Genomic DNA, 18,792 nt, shown 5'->3' with positions numbered 1-18,792 from the left:
ACATTTAAAGTAAGAAAATAAAGAGAAACCACCGAAATACATGAAAACAGACAAGCAAAACTAAGGTATACCTCTGGCTCAAAGTGTTCACTGACTGGATTAGGTTAACACTGTATTTGCTTTTTTCCCCACTAGACATAAATGATACGAGTTAAAATCCTTTTTAACAAAATAGGATGTATTTTGAGAATATGCTTAAGTGGATACTTTACCAAAAGAAATAAAACTAAGGAAATACAGGGAAATGTTTGAGATGCCCAACTTCTACTACACGTCTTATACTATACCGAGCTCTGTAAGGGGCCATTCCTACTTCGATATAGAGTACCTAACTGGACCACCCTGCCTAGGAAGTGGAACTCTTTACTCAGCTGTTCTTGTCCCAGTCCACCCAAGAGACCTCTGGCACTGTGTATGTGTGGAGGTGGTGGGGGTGCCCACATCAGCAAGTACGTGCATAAGCATTAATGTGTGTGCTATGGACACAGGTCGAGGTGAGGAGACTTCACACTGCCCTCATCCCTGGAGATTCTGAAATACTTCCACTTCAGTCCACTCTCTCATCATTGCCAAATTACAACCACAATAGGATATACAGGCTAGAGAGTGCCTTTCAGATTCGTGTGCACAGAAGAGATAGAACCTTTGCTCTTATTAAGCCAGTCCACTAAATGCCCCTTTCCCTCAAGCATTACCCAACTAAAAAGTTCAAATTTTTCAACCTACTCCTTAACTGTCTAATTTTGTTAAAATGTTTTTCTCCTCAAAGGATTTGTTAACAGACGCATTGCTATTTACACTTAAATGCAATTTATCTTTAGAGAGAATTTTTGAAGCTCTATTTACTATCTTCAAAGTGACAACAGTCTGTTCAGTTTCAAGTTTTTTATACCTCTTCATCCTTTACAAAGATGATTGGTTTAGAAAACGTTTTTAAAAAGGTGAAATAAGAAAGATGAACAATTTTCCAAAGCAATACTATCAACTATTCTACTGCATTTACATACATTTAAAATATGCATTTATAACATTTATATATTACATTCAAGTTTAAAAAGCATTTTGATACATACTATTGCATTCCATTCTTACAAACCATCTAAGGTAGACAGGGCAAACATCCAAATATCTCCATTTTTAAAGTGAAAAGAAAAATTTGAGAGGCTACGTGTTTTGCCCACTCTCACATAGCTAATCAGCCACTGGGTATAAAGCAGAATTCAGATCTGTATACTCTAAACCCTCTACACTTAAGCTGCAACCCCATATAAAGTATTTCTTGGGTTTCATGCATACATAACCTCAGAAAATTAATGATTTTACTAATCTACCCTAAGATACCCAGGTCTTAATATATTTACAATTCAAAAAGCAACACCTACCATAAAAAAAGTTACTTTTTCCAGATCCATTTCTGCCCACTGGAAAATTTCAAAAAGTACAAGTTATTTTACATAAAAACCAATAAAACTGTTTACCTTTTAAAAAATACTCAATATTTTTAAAATCCAATTTTCTAATACATCTTAACATCTGAAATTAAACAACAGTGAACAAAAGAAACCAATAAAACAACTATAATCACCAAATAAATTCAATTTTTGTACAGATTTCTAATAGTTTTTTCTTTAAAGATATTTCACAGTTGATCCGTTTGCTCTTACCCAACAGTTTAAAATGAATAGGAATAGCTAAATATACTACCTGGCTCTTATAATATCATATTACAATGGATATATAATTCTATTTTAACTATATGTTTAACAATTTAAAGATTCATATATTGCTAATGTTCTAAAACAATCATTTTAAATCCTTAAAGTGTTCTCATGTTTAAAATCAACCCTATATTATCATGTGTAGTCTCACAGAACCACAAAAGTATAAATAATTTTAAGGTACTTTTTGACTAACAAAACTCAAATATAAGCAATTCAATATGTAAAAGGGTATCAAATCCTTTTGATTTTAAGTGTATTTGTTTAGTGAAATTTTCAGTGTTAAGACTCATAAATAACTATGTCAGTCTTCTCAATCTTGAGCCAGAAATATCCTGAGCAAATTAACCACAAAGTTACCACCTTTAATGCAAAGTAAATCTCAAAAAGATCATTCATGTCATGCCAGAAAGGATGTACTTTTTAAAAAAACGCATATGACAGACACAGGAGCCAGCTTGAAGGGGCCTTTCAGTAGCTAAAACTAGGGGTAATCTGAGCATCAAAATGGCCAAATAAATTATAAATTATTGGTGGGGGGAATAATCCATGCATCCATATCAATAATAAAAACATAAATAAGTAGGTAAGGAAGGAGAATTACCAAATGCCAAGTTGTAAATGTGAAAGGAGTGCTGGAAATGAAAAATCATTTTGTGACCGTCAGAATAAAGGCAAGGGTCATCAACAGATGGTAAATGCAGGCACAAAGTTTGAAAAGGAGCACAAGATTTACATGGTCCAAAAGCATCTGCCTATATTACTTATTAGCTGCAAGGGAAAAAATAATATCTACACAGTGGAAACATTAGACCTTGACTGGGTGATCAAAAGTAATATCATCAATAAGAGTCAGACAGACCTCATGTGCCTCCAGATGTGATATCCTGAGAGGGACACAACATCACTTATGTCTTAATTCTCAAAAATAACAATGTTATAAAAGACAAAGGAAGGCTGTGGAAATGATCCAGATTAAAGGAGACTAAAGAAGCATGACAACTATGAAATACCTGCTCCTAAATTAGATCCTGTACTGGAGGGGGAAAAATGCTATCAAGAACACTTCTGGGTCAGTCAACATAACTGGAAAATGGACAGATTACTATGTATTAAATTTACTTAAGTTGTAAATTGTACTGTGATTATGAAAGAGAATATCCCTCCTCTTAGAAAGTACACATTAAAGTCAGAGGTAAAGGACCATGGTGTAAATAACTTTAAGGAAAAAAGTGTGTAAAAAGTGGAAATGATACAGCAAGTGGGGAAAATGTTAACAACAGGTGAATCTAGGTAAAGGGTTTATGAGTAGTCTCTGAACAGTTCTTATTGGGGCAATTTTTCTGTAAATTTGAAACTATTTCTAAATAAAAGTTTAAGATGACAATTTATCATTAAATGAATAAATATTTCAAACCACAATCCATCTATAAATAACTGAAATTTTAAGAATTTCCTTTTAAGAATTACTCCTAGAGTGGAACACTATATAGCAATTTTAAAGGATGCTGAATATTTAATAAAGATATTTCAAGATTTATCCTGAAGGAGAATAACAGATTACCAGTAAGTTATATGATGAACCCATTTTTATTTAAAAATGAACCCATTTTTATTTAAAAATGAACCCATTTTTATTTAAAAATGAACCCATTTTTATTTAAAAATGAACCCATTTTTATTTAAAAATGAACCCATTTTTATTTAAAAATGAACCCATTTTTATTTAAAAATGAACCCATTTTTATTTAAAAATGAACCCATTTTTATTTAAAAATGAACCCATTTTTATTTAAAAATGAACCCATTTTTATTTAAAAATGAACCCATTTTTATTTAAAAATGAACCCATTTTTATTTAAAAATGAACCCATTTTTATTTAAAAATGAACCCATTTTTATTTAAAAATGAACCCATTTTTATTTAAAAATGAACCCATTTTTATTTAAAAATGAACCCATTTTTATTTAAAAAGGAACCCATTTTTATTTAAAAAGGAACCCATTTTTATTTAAATATATATTAAGAAGATATATACAAAGACTAAAAACGTACTGAGGTAAACACAGTTTATATGTGGCCCCAGATTCACCTTTCTCAACCCAGGCCTTGGCTGCCAATCAATGGAAAAGCTCAGTCTCCTAATACCTCTGGTAGATTCAAGCTACCTTGGGAGTACATTCAGGTACTCCTGAATTGTGAACATGGAAAGGAGGCTATAACTCCCTGACTACTTCCGGGTGTTAGTTCCCAGAGCACCACAATCCAAAAGCTTGGAGGCATCAATGCCGGATGTAGAAAACTTTGACCAATGAAAGACAGGTGTCAGCAAACAAATCCTTGTCAGAATCCAAATCCATTCCTCTATCATCTGACCTTTCTAAGGCATGGTGGGTCCACAAAGTCTGTGAGTTATTCAACATGACTGCAAACCACCTGTGTCTTCTTTAGAAATCTATGACCAGCTTTTCTCTTCATTCTTGCCCTCAAACTGCACCTCCCATTAAAGCCTTAGCAGCTAATCCTGTCTGTGCTGTTTTCTAGGAAACCAGGACTAATCACAAGTATAGACTGTTATTATTTAGAATGGTTATCTCTGAAGAATCATGGTGTGCAGTAAAAAACAAAGAATGGTTATCTCTGGGTAAAAGGATTATAGTTTATCTTAATTTTCTTCCTTTTAGCTTTTCCATAATGTTCTATAACATGTATTTCTTTTGTTAAAGGTTAGGGGGAAAAAGTCCCTAAAAAGGTATATGTTTGATGCATATACCCAACATCAGTACAAGAGATATTTTTTAATAGTCAACATCATTCATCAATCAAATTGGTATGCTTTCACCAGATATTTTTAAGGCAAATCTCAGTACCTAACTACTTTTGGTCTTTCTTACATTATGTCTTACAACCTGTCTGGTTTTAAAACATGTTTAATCAGTACTGTTATCTTGGGTTCATTTGTTTTAGTTAAACAAAACCATTTTCCTTTGTAACAGTGACTATTAACAAATCTAATGCTGCAATCACAAAGTACAACAGCTAACTGATAACAGCTAAAACAATGGTATTTGACGGACCTTATAGACAAAATGTAATCATTCTAGCTAGTAAGTTACAGATCATTTATAAAATCACACAAATGAAATATTAAGATACTTATTTTAAGGTGCAAGTTAAAGAAAACAGAAATCGAATAATTCTTATTTTTCTACATTTCTAAAGATTTTCTGATTGATGAAAAAAATCAGAAAGTACTTATATGTGAGCAAAACCCCAGTACAATTAAGCCACCCTATGGCATGTCAATTCAATTAAATGACTTCAGTAGACAGAGCACAAGCGGGGAAAAAAAAGTATGCCTTCTTTATTCCCAACTACAAGGCTGCTATTGATAAATCGAGGGCAAAAAAACCTGCCTTCAATTTTATCATTTTATACAAAATGAAGTATGATTCTCTAAAGGCCTTCTGGAAACATCAGTAATGTGAATCTCACCCACGCGCCACAGACTGAATTGTGTCCCCCTGAAACAACTGACACCTTAATCCCGAATGTGATAGTATTTGGACATGGGGACCCCTGGAAGATGATTATGGTTAAATGAGGACATGAGGATGGGGCCATGTGAGCACACAGCAAGACAGCAGCTGTCCATAAGCCAGGAAGAGAGCCTCACCAGAACCTAACCATGCAGGTATCCTGATCATGGATGTCTGACCTCCAGACTATGAGAAAAAAAATATCTTGTTTAAGCCACCAGTCTATGGTGTTTTGTTATGGCTGCCTTAGCAAACTAATATACCACTTAGTTTGGACTCTGTACAGCAAAACTATGTCAACAGCAGTCTGTGTTTCTGGTGTCCAGAAGCACTCCTTTCATCTATCCTGTAAAATACTCAGCAGTGTCAGAAAACATTTTTGTTAGCTGTATCAGCAAAATGCACACTACAATCTGAGCAATCTATAATGACTACATATTGTTAATGGCAATCACCATTAGCTCTTTATCTTCACACTTACATAAGGTTTCTCATTTAATCTTCTCAACAGCCCTATGAGACAGGTATCATCTCCACTTTACAAATGAGAAAACTGAAGCTTCTCAGAAAGTGAAAAAGAACGTGTGCCACAACTGGGATTCTTTTTTTCGTTGTTGTTATACTAGGATACATGTGCACAACATGCAGGTTTGTTACATAGGTATACATGTGCCATGTTGGTTTGCTGCACCCATCAACTCGACATTTACATTAGGTATTTCTCCTAATGCTATCCCTCCCCCAGGCCCCCACCCCCCTACAACTGGGATGTGAACCCCATTCTGTTATGCTCCAAAGTTTATGCTCTTCCAGTCTAGCTACATGGTCTGTCCTTAGAGACACTGACTGCCAGGGGTGAGGGGGAATCCTGGCATCTACTTTGTGAATAAAAATTGTCTGTCTCTGAAATAAGGCAACAGTCAGCATTTTCACTAGGATATATAACAAGAACAGAAGAGCGGAAATGCTTTAAAACACTCTTACACACACATACAAGGCTACCCAGATAAAAAATGTATAACTTATGAGTGTCTTATCCAAACATTTTAAGTTTATAAAAATAAGCAATTCATCAGTGCAATAAGACAGAAAAGTTATTTCACGCAGAAAAATATAACTTAATATTCAAAGACAATTCCTGTCTCCTTAAGCCAATATACAAATGGACAGAATTTACATTATCTGTATAGACTATAAATATGACCGAGTAAACCAAGAACACTTACCAATCACATTATGTTTTGAACTGAAGGGATCTACAATTGTTTGATCTCTGTAACTTCGAAAACCCTGGATAATCACCTAGTAAATAAAAAACATTTTTGAGAACCCACCCCCCAAAAAAAAAAATTAACATTTTTCTCTTGCATTTCTTTCTCGTTTTTCATTTAATGCAATATAGAAAACTCGAAATTTCATATAAGAAAAATTCGTTTTGGAAAGTGGTGATTAAAAATCTGCTAAAAAAAAAAAAAAAACTCCTTTTATCGGTAATCTTTGCCAAGGCAATGCTGCTGGGTTTAATTTTTTTTTTAGGAGTTATGCTGTCAACCTGTTAAGGACCTTTCAACATCAAAAACACTGTGTGAGCTTAACTGAACACTAAACACTGCAGCACAACAGCAAGTCTATAAAGCAGGCCGACGGGCCCCAGCTCTCCTGACTCCAAGACCACCGAGTGCTGCTTTCAGTCACTCACGCCGGCCAGCCTGAAAGAGCCCACGTTCCAAAGAAGGAGTGCTCAGAGCCCGACGGACCCAATAGAAAACCGTCTCCAAGGCCGTGTGCCTGGGCTCATCTTTGTGGTGGAGGCCCGCGCGGGAAGACCATTTTGACAGAAGTAAACAACCGAGGGAGGCGGCGCTCCGTATCCTGCAAGCAGGAGGGTCCCGCTCACTTCGCGGGTTAATCGGGGAGAGGCACGGCCCCCCGCAGTGACAGGTGACGACACCCCAGCCAATGCCCCCAGGGCCGCCCCCGGGCCGGGGAGGCCACCTTTCCACACATCCCAGGCACATGGGCCGTGTGAGGCCACCCCTGCAGGACCACACAGCCCTTCCCGCCCGCGGCCGCCCCGGCGGGGTGCCCCCGCCAGCTCTGGGGCCACCCAGGAAGGCCCGGTCCCTCCCAGCGGCCCGCCCGCCGGCCCTTCCACACCTCTCGGAGATCCTGCCTCTCCCAGACAAGCGCCAGCGGGGAGGCCCGGGCTGCAAAGGAGGGCCCCAATTCTCCGCGACCCCGCAGCCGGGGCACTAGCGGGGCCCGGGTCTCCCTCCTCCCCCACAGTCCCCGCCCAGCCCTGGTCCAGCCTGTGGAGACAGGGGAGAGGCTGCGGGTGGCGCCGCAACACTCCCGCCTCAAGGAGCGGTCCTTACCGGCCCATGACGGGGTGGAGGGACGCGAAGGCCTTACCTGCTTTATGTACATGATTCCGGGCCCCTGGCCTGGAAGGAGACCTGCCCCGGAGCAGCAACCGCACGGCTGCAGGGTCAGGTGAGGCGCCTACGCGACCCCTCCCCCAAAGCGCCGCTCGCTCCCCTCAGCCAAACAAAATGGCGGCGCTCGTGGGGGCGGAGTCCGCGCCTCGGACGGAACCACCTTGCAGCCTTCACAGGGCGTAGGAGGAGTCAAGTTCAGGTCTGCTCTTTCTTTTAGGCAAAACCAGTCCTCCGCAGCGTTTTTTGGTGGATTTCTTTTGAATCTAGAATTCTGTAGCTAACGCTTTCCTGAGACTTAGTCAAAAGCTTCACTCGGAAAATCTATGACCGTAGGGTTGGTCCGTACCACCTCCGAGCGCGGGGCCAATGGTCGCGTCCACAAAGGGGGAAAGGTTCCGCGCCAAAGCCAAGAGGGAGACTCCGAGGGCCAGTAGCGCCGCGGGCCGTCGGCCACGTGATTCCGCGCTGTTTAAAAAAGCGGACCTCGCGCGCACTGTGCTAGCCTTGGAACACATGGAATGCTGGTGATTCTTGGAATTCTGTGTGCGGAGTCAATGCTGCCCCTTTGTTATCGCTCTCCATAGGAACGTTTACAATCTTAGCACGCCCCAAGCTGGTTCCGAATTGCCCACTCGGAGGACAACCCCGAAGGGATTTGTCAATGCTCGAAAATTTGTTTTAATAATGTGATGATTAATTCTCTCGGGAACTGTTTCTGCTCAACCATCTGCTATAAATCTAGGCAGATCTGTACAATTGCAACAAAGATTTAGGTAAGGCTGAAAGCTTTTAATCCACTTTTAAAACAAAAGAAAACAGCCTGAAAGATACTAGGTGCTAGTGGCAACCCTAGGTCTGTCTGATCCTTGTCAGTCTTGGGAGAAAAACATCATTTGTTTAGAAAATGAATCTCTGGGCTGCTCTGAAATTACTTGCTGGGAAGAGAACAAAATAACTACCCAAATCATCCCCAGCCCCGCCCGCTGCTGGAGACAATTCTGGCCCTAATTATTTCTAGATTGAACTGTTTTTAGTAGCCTCCTAACTGCCTCTGCTAACCAGGTTATCTCCCTAGGAGTCCTTTATCTGGAGCCCGGATCAAATCCTATCCAGCCCTTGGTTTAAAAAAATAAATAGGCCTGGTCGAGTGGCTCAAGCGTGTAATCCCAGCACTTTGGGAGGCTGAGGGGGGAGGATCACCTGAGGTCACGAGTTCAAGACCAGCCTGGCCAGCATGGCGAAACCCCCGTCTCTACTCGAAATACAAAAACTAGCTGGGCGTCGTGGCGGGTGCCTGTAATCCCAGTTACTCGGGAGGCTGGGGCAGGAGAATTGCTTGAATCCAGGAGGCAGAGGTTGCAGTGAGCCAAGATCGCGCCACTGCACTCCAGCCTGGGCAACAGAGCGAGACTGTCTCAAAATAAATAAATATTTAAGCATTTTCTTTTATTTCTAACTTTTTTTTTTTTTTTTTTGACAGGATCTTGCTCTGTCACCCAGGGTGGAGCTGGAGCACAGTGGCTCGGTCATGGTTCACTGCAGCCTCGAACTCCTGGGTTCAAGCCATCCTCCCGCCTCAGCCTACAAGCTGTGGCCACTAAGCCCAGCTTTTTTTTGTTTTTGTAGAGACGGGGTCTCCTTATGTTGCCCAGGCTGGTCTCTAACTTCTGGCCTCAAGCGATCCTCCCACCTCTGCCTCCCTAAATGCTGGGATTACAGGAATGAGCCACTGCACTCAATCTAAACATTTTACTTCTAGATTTTAGTTGTATTATTTAAAGCTTAGGACAGGTATGGTGGTTCACGCCTGTAATCCCAGCACTTTGGGAGGCCCAGGTGGGTGGATCACTTGAGGTCAGGAGTTTCAGAACAGTCTGGCCAACATGGCAGATAGGATTATCTTATACATCCTGTTTGTAATTCTAAATATGATGGAGTTTTATCATCTTCATTTTATAGACTAGGAAGTGGAGGCTTAGCATGGCAAAACTCCGTCTCTACTAAAAATACAAAAATTAGCTGGGCGTGGTGGCAGACGCCTGTAATCTCAGCTACTCAGGAAGCTGAAGCAGGAGAATCACTTGAACCCAGGAGGCAGAGGTTGCAGTGAGCCGAGACTGTGACACTGCACTCCAGCCTGGGTGATGGAGCGAGACTCTGTCTCAAAAAAAAAAATTCTAAGCCTCCACTTCCTAGTCTATAAAATGAAGATGATAAAACTCCATCATATTTAGAATTACAAACAGGATGTATAAGATAATCCTATCTACCTAAAATTGTTTATACATATGTAGGCAAAATATGAAAAGATGGTGACTAAAACATTTGAATGGCTTTCACAGTGATGGGAGTTTTACTTTCTTCCTTAGGCTTTTCCATATTAAATGAAGCTTATACAATTAGCTTATATAATTTATATAGGCAGAAAAAAAGATCAGCGAAAAACCTAAAATAATCAAAAGGTGATTTTGAGAATGTAATGCTTTTATTTATATTTATGTATTTATTGTCTATCTCTGCACGAATATAAATCCAAGACAGAAGGGACTTCATTTTGTTCCTGCTGTTACTTAGTAACTAATTCACAGAAAGTACTCAGTATATATTTATGAGTGAAAAATGCACAGAAGCAAAGTACTTACCACCGTGCAGGGCTTACATATGCCAGCTACTGGTGTTTAAAAGCTCCCTATGTCCCCATTCCACCCACCTTTCATCCCCCTTAGGAGCATCATTCTCTTCTGGTAAGTACGTAGGAGTCGAACATATTGATCTCCTTTAGCCAGGATAAATAGTTATTCAAACCTATGAACTATCTGGAAGCAAAGGGACATTCCTGAAAGAAATTGCCACCATAAAGCAGAATGCCAGCCGCACAGTGCCTACTAGCTCATAGCTAAACAACGGAGAACTGCAGCCTTGAAACAGTGCCCCAAAGAGTTAAAGAAGCCTGTGACTAACAAATTCTTGAGTTTGCAGGATAGCAGATGAGGAAAGAAACAACTTGCTGAAACTCCCTCCACTTGTAATATTAAAAAACTGACTGAAATTGCTTGCAACCAACATGACCAACTGGAGTTTGTGCAGAATGGTTTGCTAACATCACAGCCTGAATTTCCAGTGCATGGTTCATACAAACTCCCCCTGAGTTTGACATATGATCCATGTGGTGGCATGAAGAGGTAACTGTGCATGCCTCAGCACTTTCTAGACCTCCGCTTTCCTTCCGCCAATCACCTACTAATCCCAGAATCCACCCATGAATTTTTTTCTAATAAAATTACTGCTTTAAACCTAGCACAGAGAGACAGATTCGAGCTGGATTCCTGTCTTTTTAGTCAACTTGCAATAAAAAGCTTTTCTTTTCTCAAAAACCCGGTATCATAGTATTGGCTTCTAGCACATCAAGCACTGAGCCCTTTTTGCTTGGTAACATCATTTTACATCTAAACATCCCATTAACAACACATGGCATCACCTCCTCAGTGTTTTTATTTCTCTCCCCCAACCCCACCTCAGATTGATTCAGCATGATCACTTAGACACACTGGAGTGGGAGGAGGGGAAAAAGAGACATTAATCATAAGTCTCTTTAAGAAGGGAGTCTCTAATGCTCAAAGCACAGACACACAGCAATCATAATCCCGTATATTTGTGTAGCTCCTCACCCAGCTTCAAAGTGCTATCATGTGTATCGTCTGTCTTAGATTTTTCTCACTGATGCTGTGAGGAGCAAGGGTACTTATTTTGCATTGGGTTGGAAACCCAAGGGTCTTATGCTGACTCCATTTGACAAATTCCATGAGTTGGGACATGTCATTTTACCATGTGACTTTCTGTAGATAAAATGGGAATATTCTCTGCCTTTCCAGGCAGCAAAGATGCAGATAGACATTTGCCCCAACAGTCAGTGGTCAGACTTTGGGAGAGCCGGGTCACATCCCGGCTCTATCACTTGCTGATGTATGACCTGGGGAAGATTAACCTCCTGAAGCCTGTTTCCTCATCTGTAAGTAAAGATTTTAATGATATCTATGGAAATTTCCTTGCAGGTAAATTAGGCTGATTTATTTAAAATAACTGGCACAAGACATAGTGTTAGCTATTTTTGTTATTAGTTCATAGCCAAACTTGTAGTCAGCAAATCCCTGGGAAAAGACAGCAAAGAGCTAAACTGAAAAATCAAAATGCCAGGAGAAAACTGACCAAAGACTCTGGGACCACCTCACCCCCCATTATTCATTCATTCATTCATTCATTCATTGAACAGATATTTACTGATTACCTCTAGCATGAATGTGTCCTAATAGCGTTGAGGAGAAAGAAACTTTTCCTCTGCCCTTTTATGTTTATGGGTGAGGTGTGGAGTGGGGGGAATCCATGAACATAAGAGGACAGGAGCTTAAGGCTTGGCGGCGATCGCCTGTAGTCCCAGCTACTCCGGAGACTGAGGTGGGAGGACGGCTTGAACCTAGGCGTTCAAGGCTGCAGTGAATCATGACTGTGCCACTGCACTCCAGCCTGCATGACACACTAGCAAAAGAAAAAGCAGATTTTAATCACATACGTACATGTGGGAGTTCACAAAGAAATGTGACTCAAAAGGGCAGTTACAATTTGGGGCTTATATACCCCAAATGGAGTTTGAGACCAGCCTAGCCAACATGGCAAAACCCCATCTCTGCTAAAAATACAAAAATTACCCAGGCATGGTGGCCTGCAACTGTAATCCCAGCTACTAGGGAGGCTGGGGCAGGAGAATTGCTTGAATCTAGGAGGTGGAGGTTGCAGTGAGTTAAGATCACACCACTGCACTTCAGCCTGGGTGACAGAGTGAGACTCCATCTCAAAAAAGAGAAAAAAATCCATTTTGACTGTGTGCTCATTGGTCAGGGAAATTGCCGCAAGATGGGTTTATGGACCTAGTGCAACGAATGTGAAACAGACTTGAGCCAGGACTTCACGTATCACCTGGCCTTTGTACACCTCCACTGGATCAGGGGAGCCATAAACATGTTTGAGCTCAGTGTCAGCTCAGATCCTATGTCCAACAGCACTCAAAAGATCTGGGTGTTCCCCTTTTCCTAGAGTTCAGTTACTCTGTTAAGTTTTAGGGTCAGATTGAAAGAAATGATACTGAATATACCCAAGGAGAAAATACACCTTCCTTGGGACTCAGCTTCCCCCTCAGTTGATGGGCTGTGGTGTGAGATCTGCCTCCCGTACATAAACTGGATGAGGGGTTGAGACTTTCCATTGCAGGGACTGACATCAGCTTGTGCTCGCTCAAGCCTAATCTAATTTGGTATGTAAGTGAAGCTGTACACACTGTCACTGGCTGCCAACTTATCTTACTCCTAGAACAACATGGTCTATGAACCATAGCCACAAACCCCTATGCGTTATAGACTTAAACAGGTCCTAAGACAAAATTATAATGAATTTAGTTTAAAGATCTTAATTGGCTTTACTTGTGATTCTAGAATCAAGCAACACCCCATTCTATGAAAAAGAATGCACATTCTGGTGAGTTGAGCAGAAGATCATGGCTTTCTAGATAGAAAAGGGCTGAGGAAAGCAGACAGAAAACAAAACACAGCTGTTTCAAAGTTGCTCTCCTTGTAAAGGTTAAAGCAGAGGAAGCTTCCTCATCATGCTGGCTAAAACAGGCCTATTTAGGAATTTGGCTATTTTCTCTCTCTCTTGATTTCTTGAAAGGTCAGATAAACAACTTAGTTTTGGCATGGTGTTGTGGAACTTCAATATGAGTAAATCCATTTTGGTTTGGTCTGTTGGGTCTAGTGCAGGAGCTCCATGAAAACCAATGACTTTCTATAAATTTTATTTAGCAAACCTAGGAGCTAAAACTACAAAACCCCCAGATAGAAACATAGGAGTAAATCGTTGTGACCTTGTGTTGGCAGTGGTTTCTGTAATGCATCGCCAAAGCAAAGTAACATACACAAAGATTAATTGTACTTCCTCAAAACTGTTGTTCACTAAGAGAAGTGAAAAGCTATAGACTGGGAGAAAATATTTGCAAATTATATACCTGACAATTTACATATGTGTGTGTGTGTGTATATATATATATATATCTAAAATATATAAAGAACTCTCACAACTCAACAATAAAAGACAAACAACCCACTTTAAAAATGGGCAAAAGATTTGAATACACATTTCTCCAAAGAAGATAAACAAATGGCCAATAAACGTGTGAAAAGATGCTCCACATCATTAGTCATCAGAGGAATGTCAATCAAAACCACAGTCAGATACCACTTCATACCCACTAGGATGGCTAAAATAAAAAGGCAGACAATAACATGTGTTGGCTGGGATATGGAGAAATTGAAAGCCTCGTATGTTGCTGGTGGGATTGTAAGATGATGCAGCCACTTTGGAAGACATTTAGGCACTTTCCAGAATAGGAAAATCCACAGAGACAGAAAACAGTTCAGTGGCTGCCTGGGGCTGGGGATTGGAAGGGAAGGTTTGAAAATGGAGTACAGGTTTGTTTTTTAGGGGAGGAAAGGGAGTGTTGAAAATATCCTAAAATTATATTGTAACGATGGTTGCATGACTTCTTGAATATAGTGAAAATAACTCAACTCCATATTTTAAATGGGTAAATTTTATTGTATGTGAAATATATCTTAATAAAGCTGGAAAAACCTAGGAAAATATTTCAACAGTGAATCTTTGAACCATACCAATACTTAGACCATGTACAGATGATAATGTGTAGATTATCTAAGTCATTCTTGAACCATTTCATAAAATATAACAGTGCTGTATATAATTGAAATACATCATAATTTGAAATGTGCTATTGAAATCTCAGGTTTAGATCGTCTTTACACAAAGCTTGAGCTATTTAGATTAATGCAGAAATCCAAATTCTGGCATAGATTCAAATATGCCAGGTTCCAGATTCCCAATTTTTCACTCAGTAGTAACTGTATCACTAGAAAGTTAAACACAAAACTACATTATTTAACAGTAACGTAAGCTGATACATTTTCTGGTTTAAATTATCTTTTATAATTTAAAAGGTATTTAATACAAAATCCCTAAATCTAGTATAAGTATTTTTGGGAGAAAGCAATGAAATGCAAAAAACAAGTTACTAGGAAAAGGGAGGTTTGGCCAGGCATAGTGGCTCATGCCTGTAATCCCAGCACTTTGGGAGGCCAAGGTGGGTGGATCACGAGGTCAAGAGATCGAGACCATCCTGGCCAATGTGGTGAATACCCATCTCTACTAAAAATATAAAAATTAGCTGGGCATGCTGGCGCACACCTGTAGTCCCAGCTACTCAGGAGGCTGAGGCAGGAGAATCGCTTGAGCCCGGGAGGCAGAGGTTGCAGTGAGCCGAGATCGTGCCACTGCACTCCAGCCTAGGCAACAAGAGCGAGACTCCATCTCAAAAAAAAAAAAAAAGAGACGTGAACTACAGACACATGCCGTGACGTGGCTGAATCTCCAAAATATTATATTGAGTGTGGCCAGGGGTGGTAACTCATGCCTGTAATCCGAACACTTAGGGATGCAGAGGCGGAAGGAACGCTTGAGCCCAGAAGTTTGACACCAGCCTGGGCAACATTGCAAGACCCCATTCTCCACAAAAAGGAAAAAATATATGTATTCTACTGAGTGAAAACAGCTTTCCCCTGATGAATACACACTGTGTAATTCTATGTATATGAAGTTCTTGAACAGGTGAAAAGCATCTATGGTGGAAAAAAATCAACTCTGTCTGATAATGAGGGCATATAGATTTAAAAAAATCAGAAAAGTGATAGCTTCAGGGAGAGTTGGAGAGAACCAGGAAGGAACATAGGGAATTTTCTGAGAGATGATGATAATGTTCTGTATCTTTATGGAGATTTGGATTCCACGATTTATGCATTTCTCAAAACTCAGTTAAGAATTTTGGAGGAGCTTCTGAAACCTTTTAGGGGATGGGCAGTTACTCTGTGATTCTCCCTGAGCATGTGCATGTTAAATGAATTTGTATGCCTTTTCTCTTATTAATCTGCCTCATGTCAGTGATTTTCCAACCTCCAGGGGGGCCAGGGCCTTGGCCCCTATACCTCTCATTTCTGGACATCCAGTAACTTGGATGCTTGCAATGAAATATGTTTTTGGCAACCTTTATTTTAATATCCAGCATAACTGAAGTAGAAATTATTCCATTTCCAACCTCCCACAGACTGTTACATGAGACTCACCTAACCCTGGATCTAAAATTCTTGCAGTTCTTCTGAATGGTACACAGAAATACTAGAATGTTTATAAAGGAAAAGACATTGATGAGGGAAAAAACACCTTGAGTTATGGGGGAAAGAAAAGAGCACAAAACCTGGAGAGTCAAGAAGCTGGAGTTCTCAACTTTCCTGAGCCTGGTTTATATCAGCTCTAAAATGAGGGAAAAAAAATCTGCCTCACATGTTTTCTGTGGGTTGAAATGACATGAGGAAGGTAGAAGACCCTAGAAACAATGACCAGCCCCATCGTAGACTCTTGGTCAGCGTGGTTGAGTCACAGTCCTGGTGGGGTGAAGTGGGGTCAGGCAGGAAAGTGACTTGGAAGGTGTCTGCAGACTGAGGTGGATTTGGGTTCACGAAGAGGAAGGATGAAGGTATTTCAGCAGAGGAGAACCACTCACCTGAAGGCACTGAAGTGAGTAGGAGCCTGTGGTGTGTGTTAAAAATCCTATCTAAGGCCAGGTGCTGTGGCTCACGCCTGTAATCCCAGCACTTTGGGAGGCCGAGGCAGGTGGATCAGGAGGTCAGGAGTTCAAGTAGAAATCCTGTCTCTACTAAAAATACAAAAATTAGGCAGGCGTGGTGGGGTGCACCTGTAATCCCAGCTACTCAGGAGGCTGAATCAGGAAAATCACTTGAACCAGGGAGGCAGAGGTTGCAGTGAGCTAAGATCACACCGCTGCACTCCAGCCTCAGCGACAGACACTCCATCTACAAAAAAAAAAAAAAAAATCCTATCTAAGGACATCCGTGACAGCTAATTCAGGGGAATTGCTGGTGGAAACAAGAGTGCAGAGTGATTAGCTGCAGAATTCTCCCTTCCTTCTTTTTTCTTCCCTTGGAGATGAAAGCAGGAGTCTTGCTTTCTGATGAGGGAGGAATGGCAGGAAAAGCAAACCAGATAAGCCACTCACCTAGTGAGAGAGCCCCAGCCTGGAAATCAGCAACTGGTCCCAGATCTGTCACCTGTGCTGCAGAACCATGGGCATAATGGCTCTGTCTGTGCTTCAGTTTCCCTGTTGGCCATGTGGAAATCGTATCCCTTTATTTCTTTAATTCATTTACCAGCGAGTTAAAAAGTAGGAAAACTCCCTAAACTACATGGTTATACAAATTTAAGATGTTACTAGTGCAGAGCCCAGTCTGAGTGAGAAAATATGGTGGTGATGCGGAGAAGTTTGGAAACTGAAAAGTTTGAAGCAACTAGCAATATGGGTTGTTGCTTAAGAAAGAAAAGGAAGCCAGGCACTGTGACTCTCATCTGTGGTTCCAGCTACTTGGGAGGTTGAAGTGGGAGGATCACTTGAGCCCAGGAGTGATCACAGCTTCAGTGAGCTGAGATCGCACCATACACTCTAGCCTGGGCACAGAGCAAGACCTTGTGTCTAAAAATAGTGATAAAATACTTTTTTAAAGTGAAAAAAATAATTTTGGCCAGGTGCAGTGGCTCAGGCCTGTAATCCCAGCACTCTGGGGGGCCACTGTGGGCAAATTGCTTGAGGTCAGGAGTTCAATACCAGCCTGGCCAACATGGCAAAACTCATCTCTACTAAAAATACAAAAATTAGCTGGGTGTGGTGGTGCTCATCTGTAATCCCAGCTACTCAGTAGGCTGAGGCACGAGAATCACTTGAACTGAGAAGGCAGAGGTTACAGTAAGCTGAGATCGTGCAACTACACTCCAACCTGGGCTCAAGACTCTGTCTCAAAAAAAAAAAAAAAAAAAAAAAAAGGTGGGGTGTGGTGGTTCATGCCTATAATCCCAGCACTTTGGGAGGCCGAGGCAGGTGGATCATTTGAAGTCAGGAGTTCAAGACCAGCCTGGCCAACATGGTGAAACCCTGTCTCTACTAAAAATACAAAAAGTAGCCACATGTGGTGGCAGGCCCCTGTAATCCCAGCTACTGGGGAGGCTGAGGCAGGAGAATCGCTTGAACCCGGGAGGTGGAGATTGCAGTGAGCCAGGATTGTGCCACTGCACTCCAGACTGGGCAATAAAGTGAGACTCAGTCTCAAAAAAAAAAAAAAAATTAAACTTTTTGGTAGTTTGAACATTTTTATAACATGTTTAGAGATAAAAGTTCTGTAAGACCCTAAACAATCTGGCTCATTTTTACCTCTCTGATCTCGTCTCTTGCTATCTCTCCTTTCAGTTCGAGCCACATTGAAGTGCACCAGGTGTCTCCTACTGCAGGGATTTTGCATTTGCCCCTCCTGAGCCTGCAAGTCTCTTCTCTGTTAGATCTATTTAACATTCTGCCGAATCTTCTGCGGCAAGCCAAATTCTAAGATGGCCCTAAGACGTCTGCCCCCTTGCGGTGCACATCCTGTATACGTTTCTCATTTTGAATGTGGCTGGGACCTGTGACTGTATGATGGGGGACCACTCTTGTGATTAGGTTATGTTATTCATATGTGGCAAAGGAGAACAGACTTTGCAGATGTCATTCAGATCCCTAATCAAGTGACTTTGAGTTAATGAAGAGGGAGATTATCTTCAGTGGGCCTGACCTAATCAAGTGATCCCTTTACAAGAAGGTATCAGAAAGGAAGTCAAGTTAGAGAGATTCAAAACCAGAGATGCTCTCCTGCTGGCCTCCTGCCATGTTGTGGAGAAGGCCATGTGGCAGGGAATGACAGGTGGCTTTAAGGAAAGATTTAGAAAAGAGAGACAAACTCTTTCATCGCTTCTCTCACAGATACCTAGGAGATATTGCAAGACCTCTTTTGGGACTTTAGCATCCCAAAAGTTCTACAGTTCTACAACTGCAAGTAATGGGTTCTGCCAAATCCAGGGAGGTTGGAAGAGGTTCTGAGGCTTGG

The 18,792-nt window shown here is 41.0% G+C and overlaps 1 protein-coding gene across 2 annotated transcripts in view; it reads right to left on the bottom strand.

Annotated features, from left to right (window-relative positions):
* The window catches only part of SMC3 (structural maintenance of chromosomes 3), a 37,851-nt gene extending 29,525 nt beyond the window's left edge, over positions 1–8,326 (bottom strand). The window contains exons 1-3 of one of the 2 annotated variants that reach the window (XM_014346593.4): positions 7,671–8,326; positions 6,485–6,560; positions 1,383–1,421 (exon numbers count right to left, since the gene is read on the bottom strand). In XM_014346593.4, the coding sequence (XP_014202079.1) occupies positions 1,383–1,421; positions 6,485–6,560; positions 7,671–7,685 (130 nt within the window). In that variant the 5' untranslated portion in view covers positions 7,686–8,326. Of the gene's footprint in view, positions 1–1,382; positions 1,422–6,484; positions 6,561–7,415; positions 7,616–7,670 lie in introns of those variants that run through there. The other variant, XM_063607530.1, reaches the window with a different exon arrangement.
* Between the last annotated feature and the right edge of the window lie 10,466 nt (positions 8,327–18,792).

Source organism: Pan paniscus, chromosome 8 (genome assembly GCF_029289425.2).
Source record: "Pan paniscus chromosome 8, NHGRI_mPanPan1-v2.0_pri, whole genome shotgun sequence".
Lineage (NCBI taxonomy): Eukaryota > Metazoa > Chordata > Mammalia > Primates > Hominidae > Pan > Pan paniscus.
The sequence above is the reverse complement of the archived record's forward strand: the minus strand, read 5'-3'. Positions and strand labels throughout refer to the sequence as shown.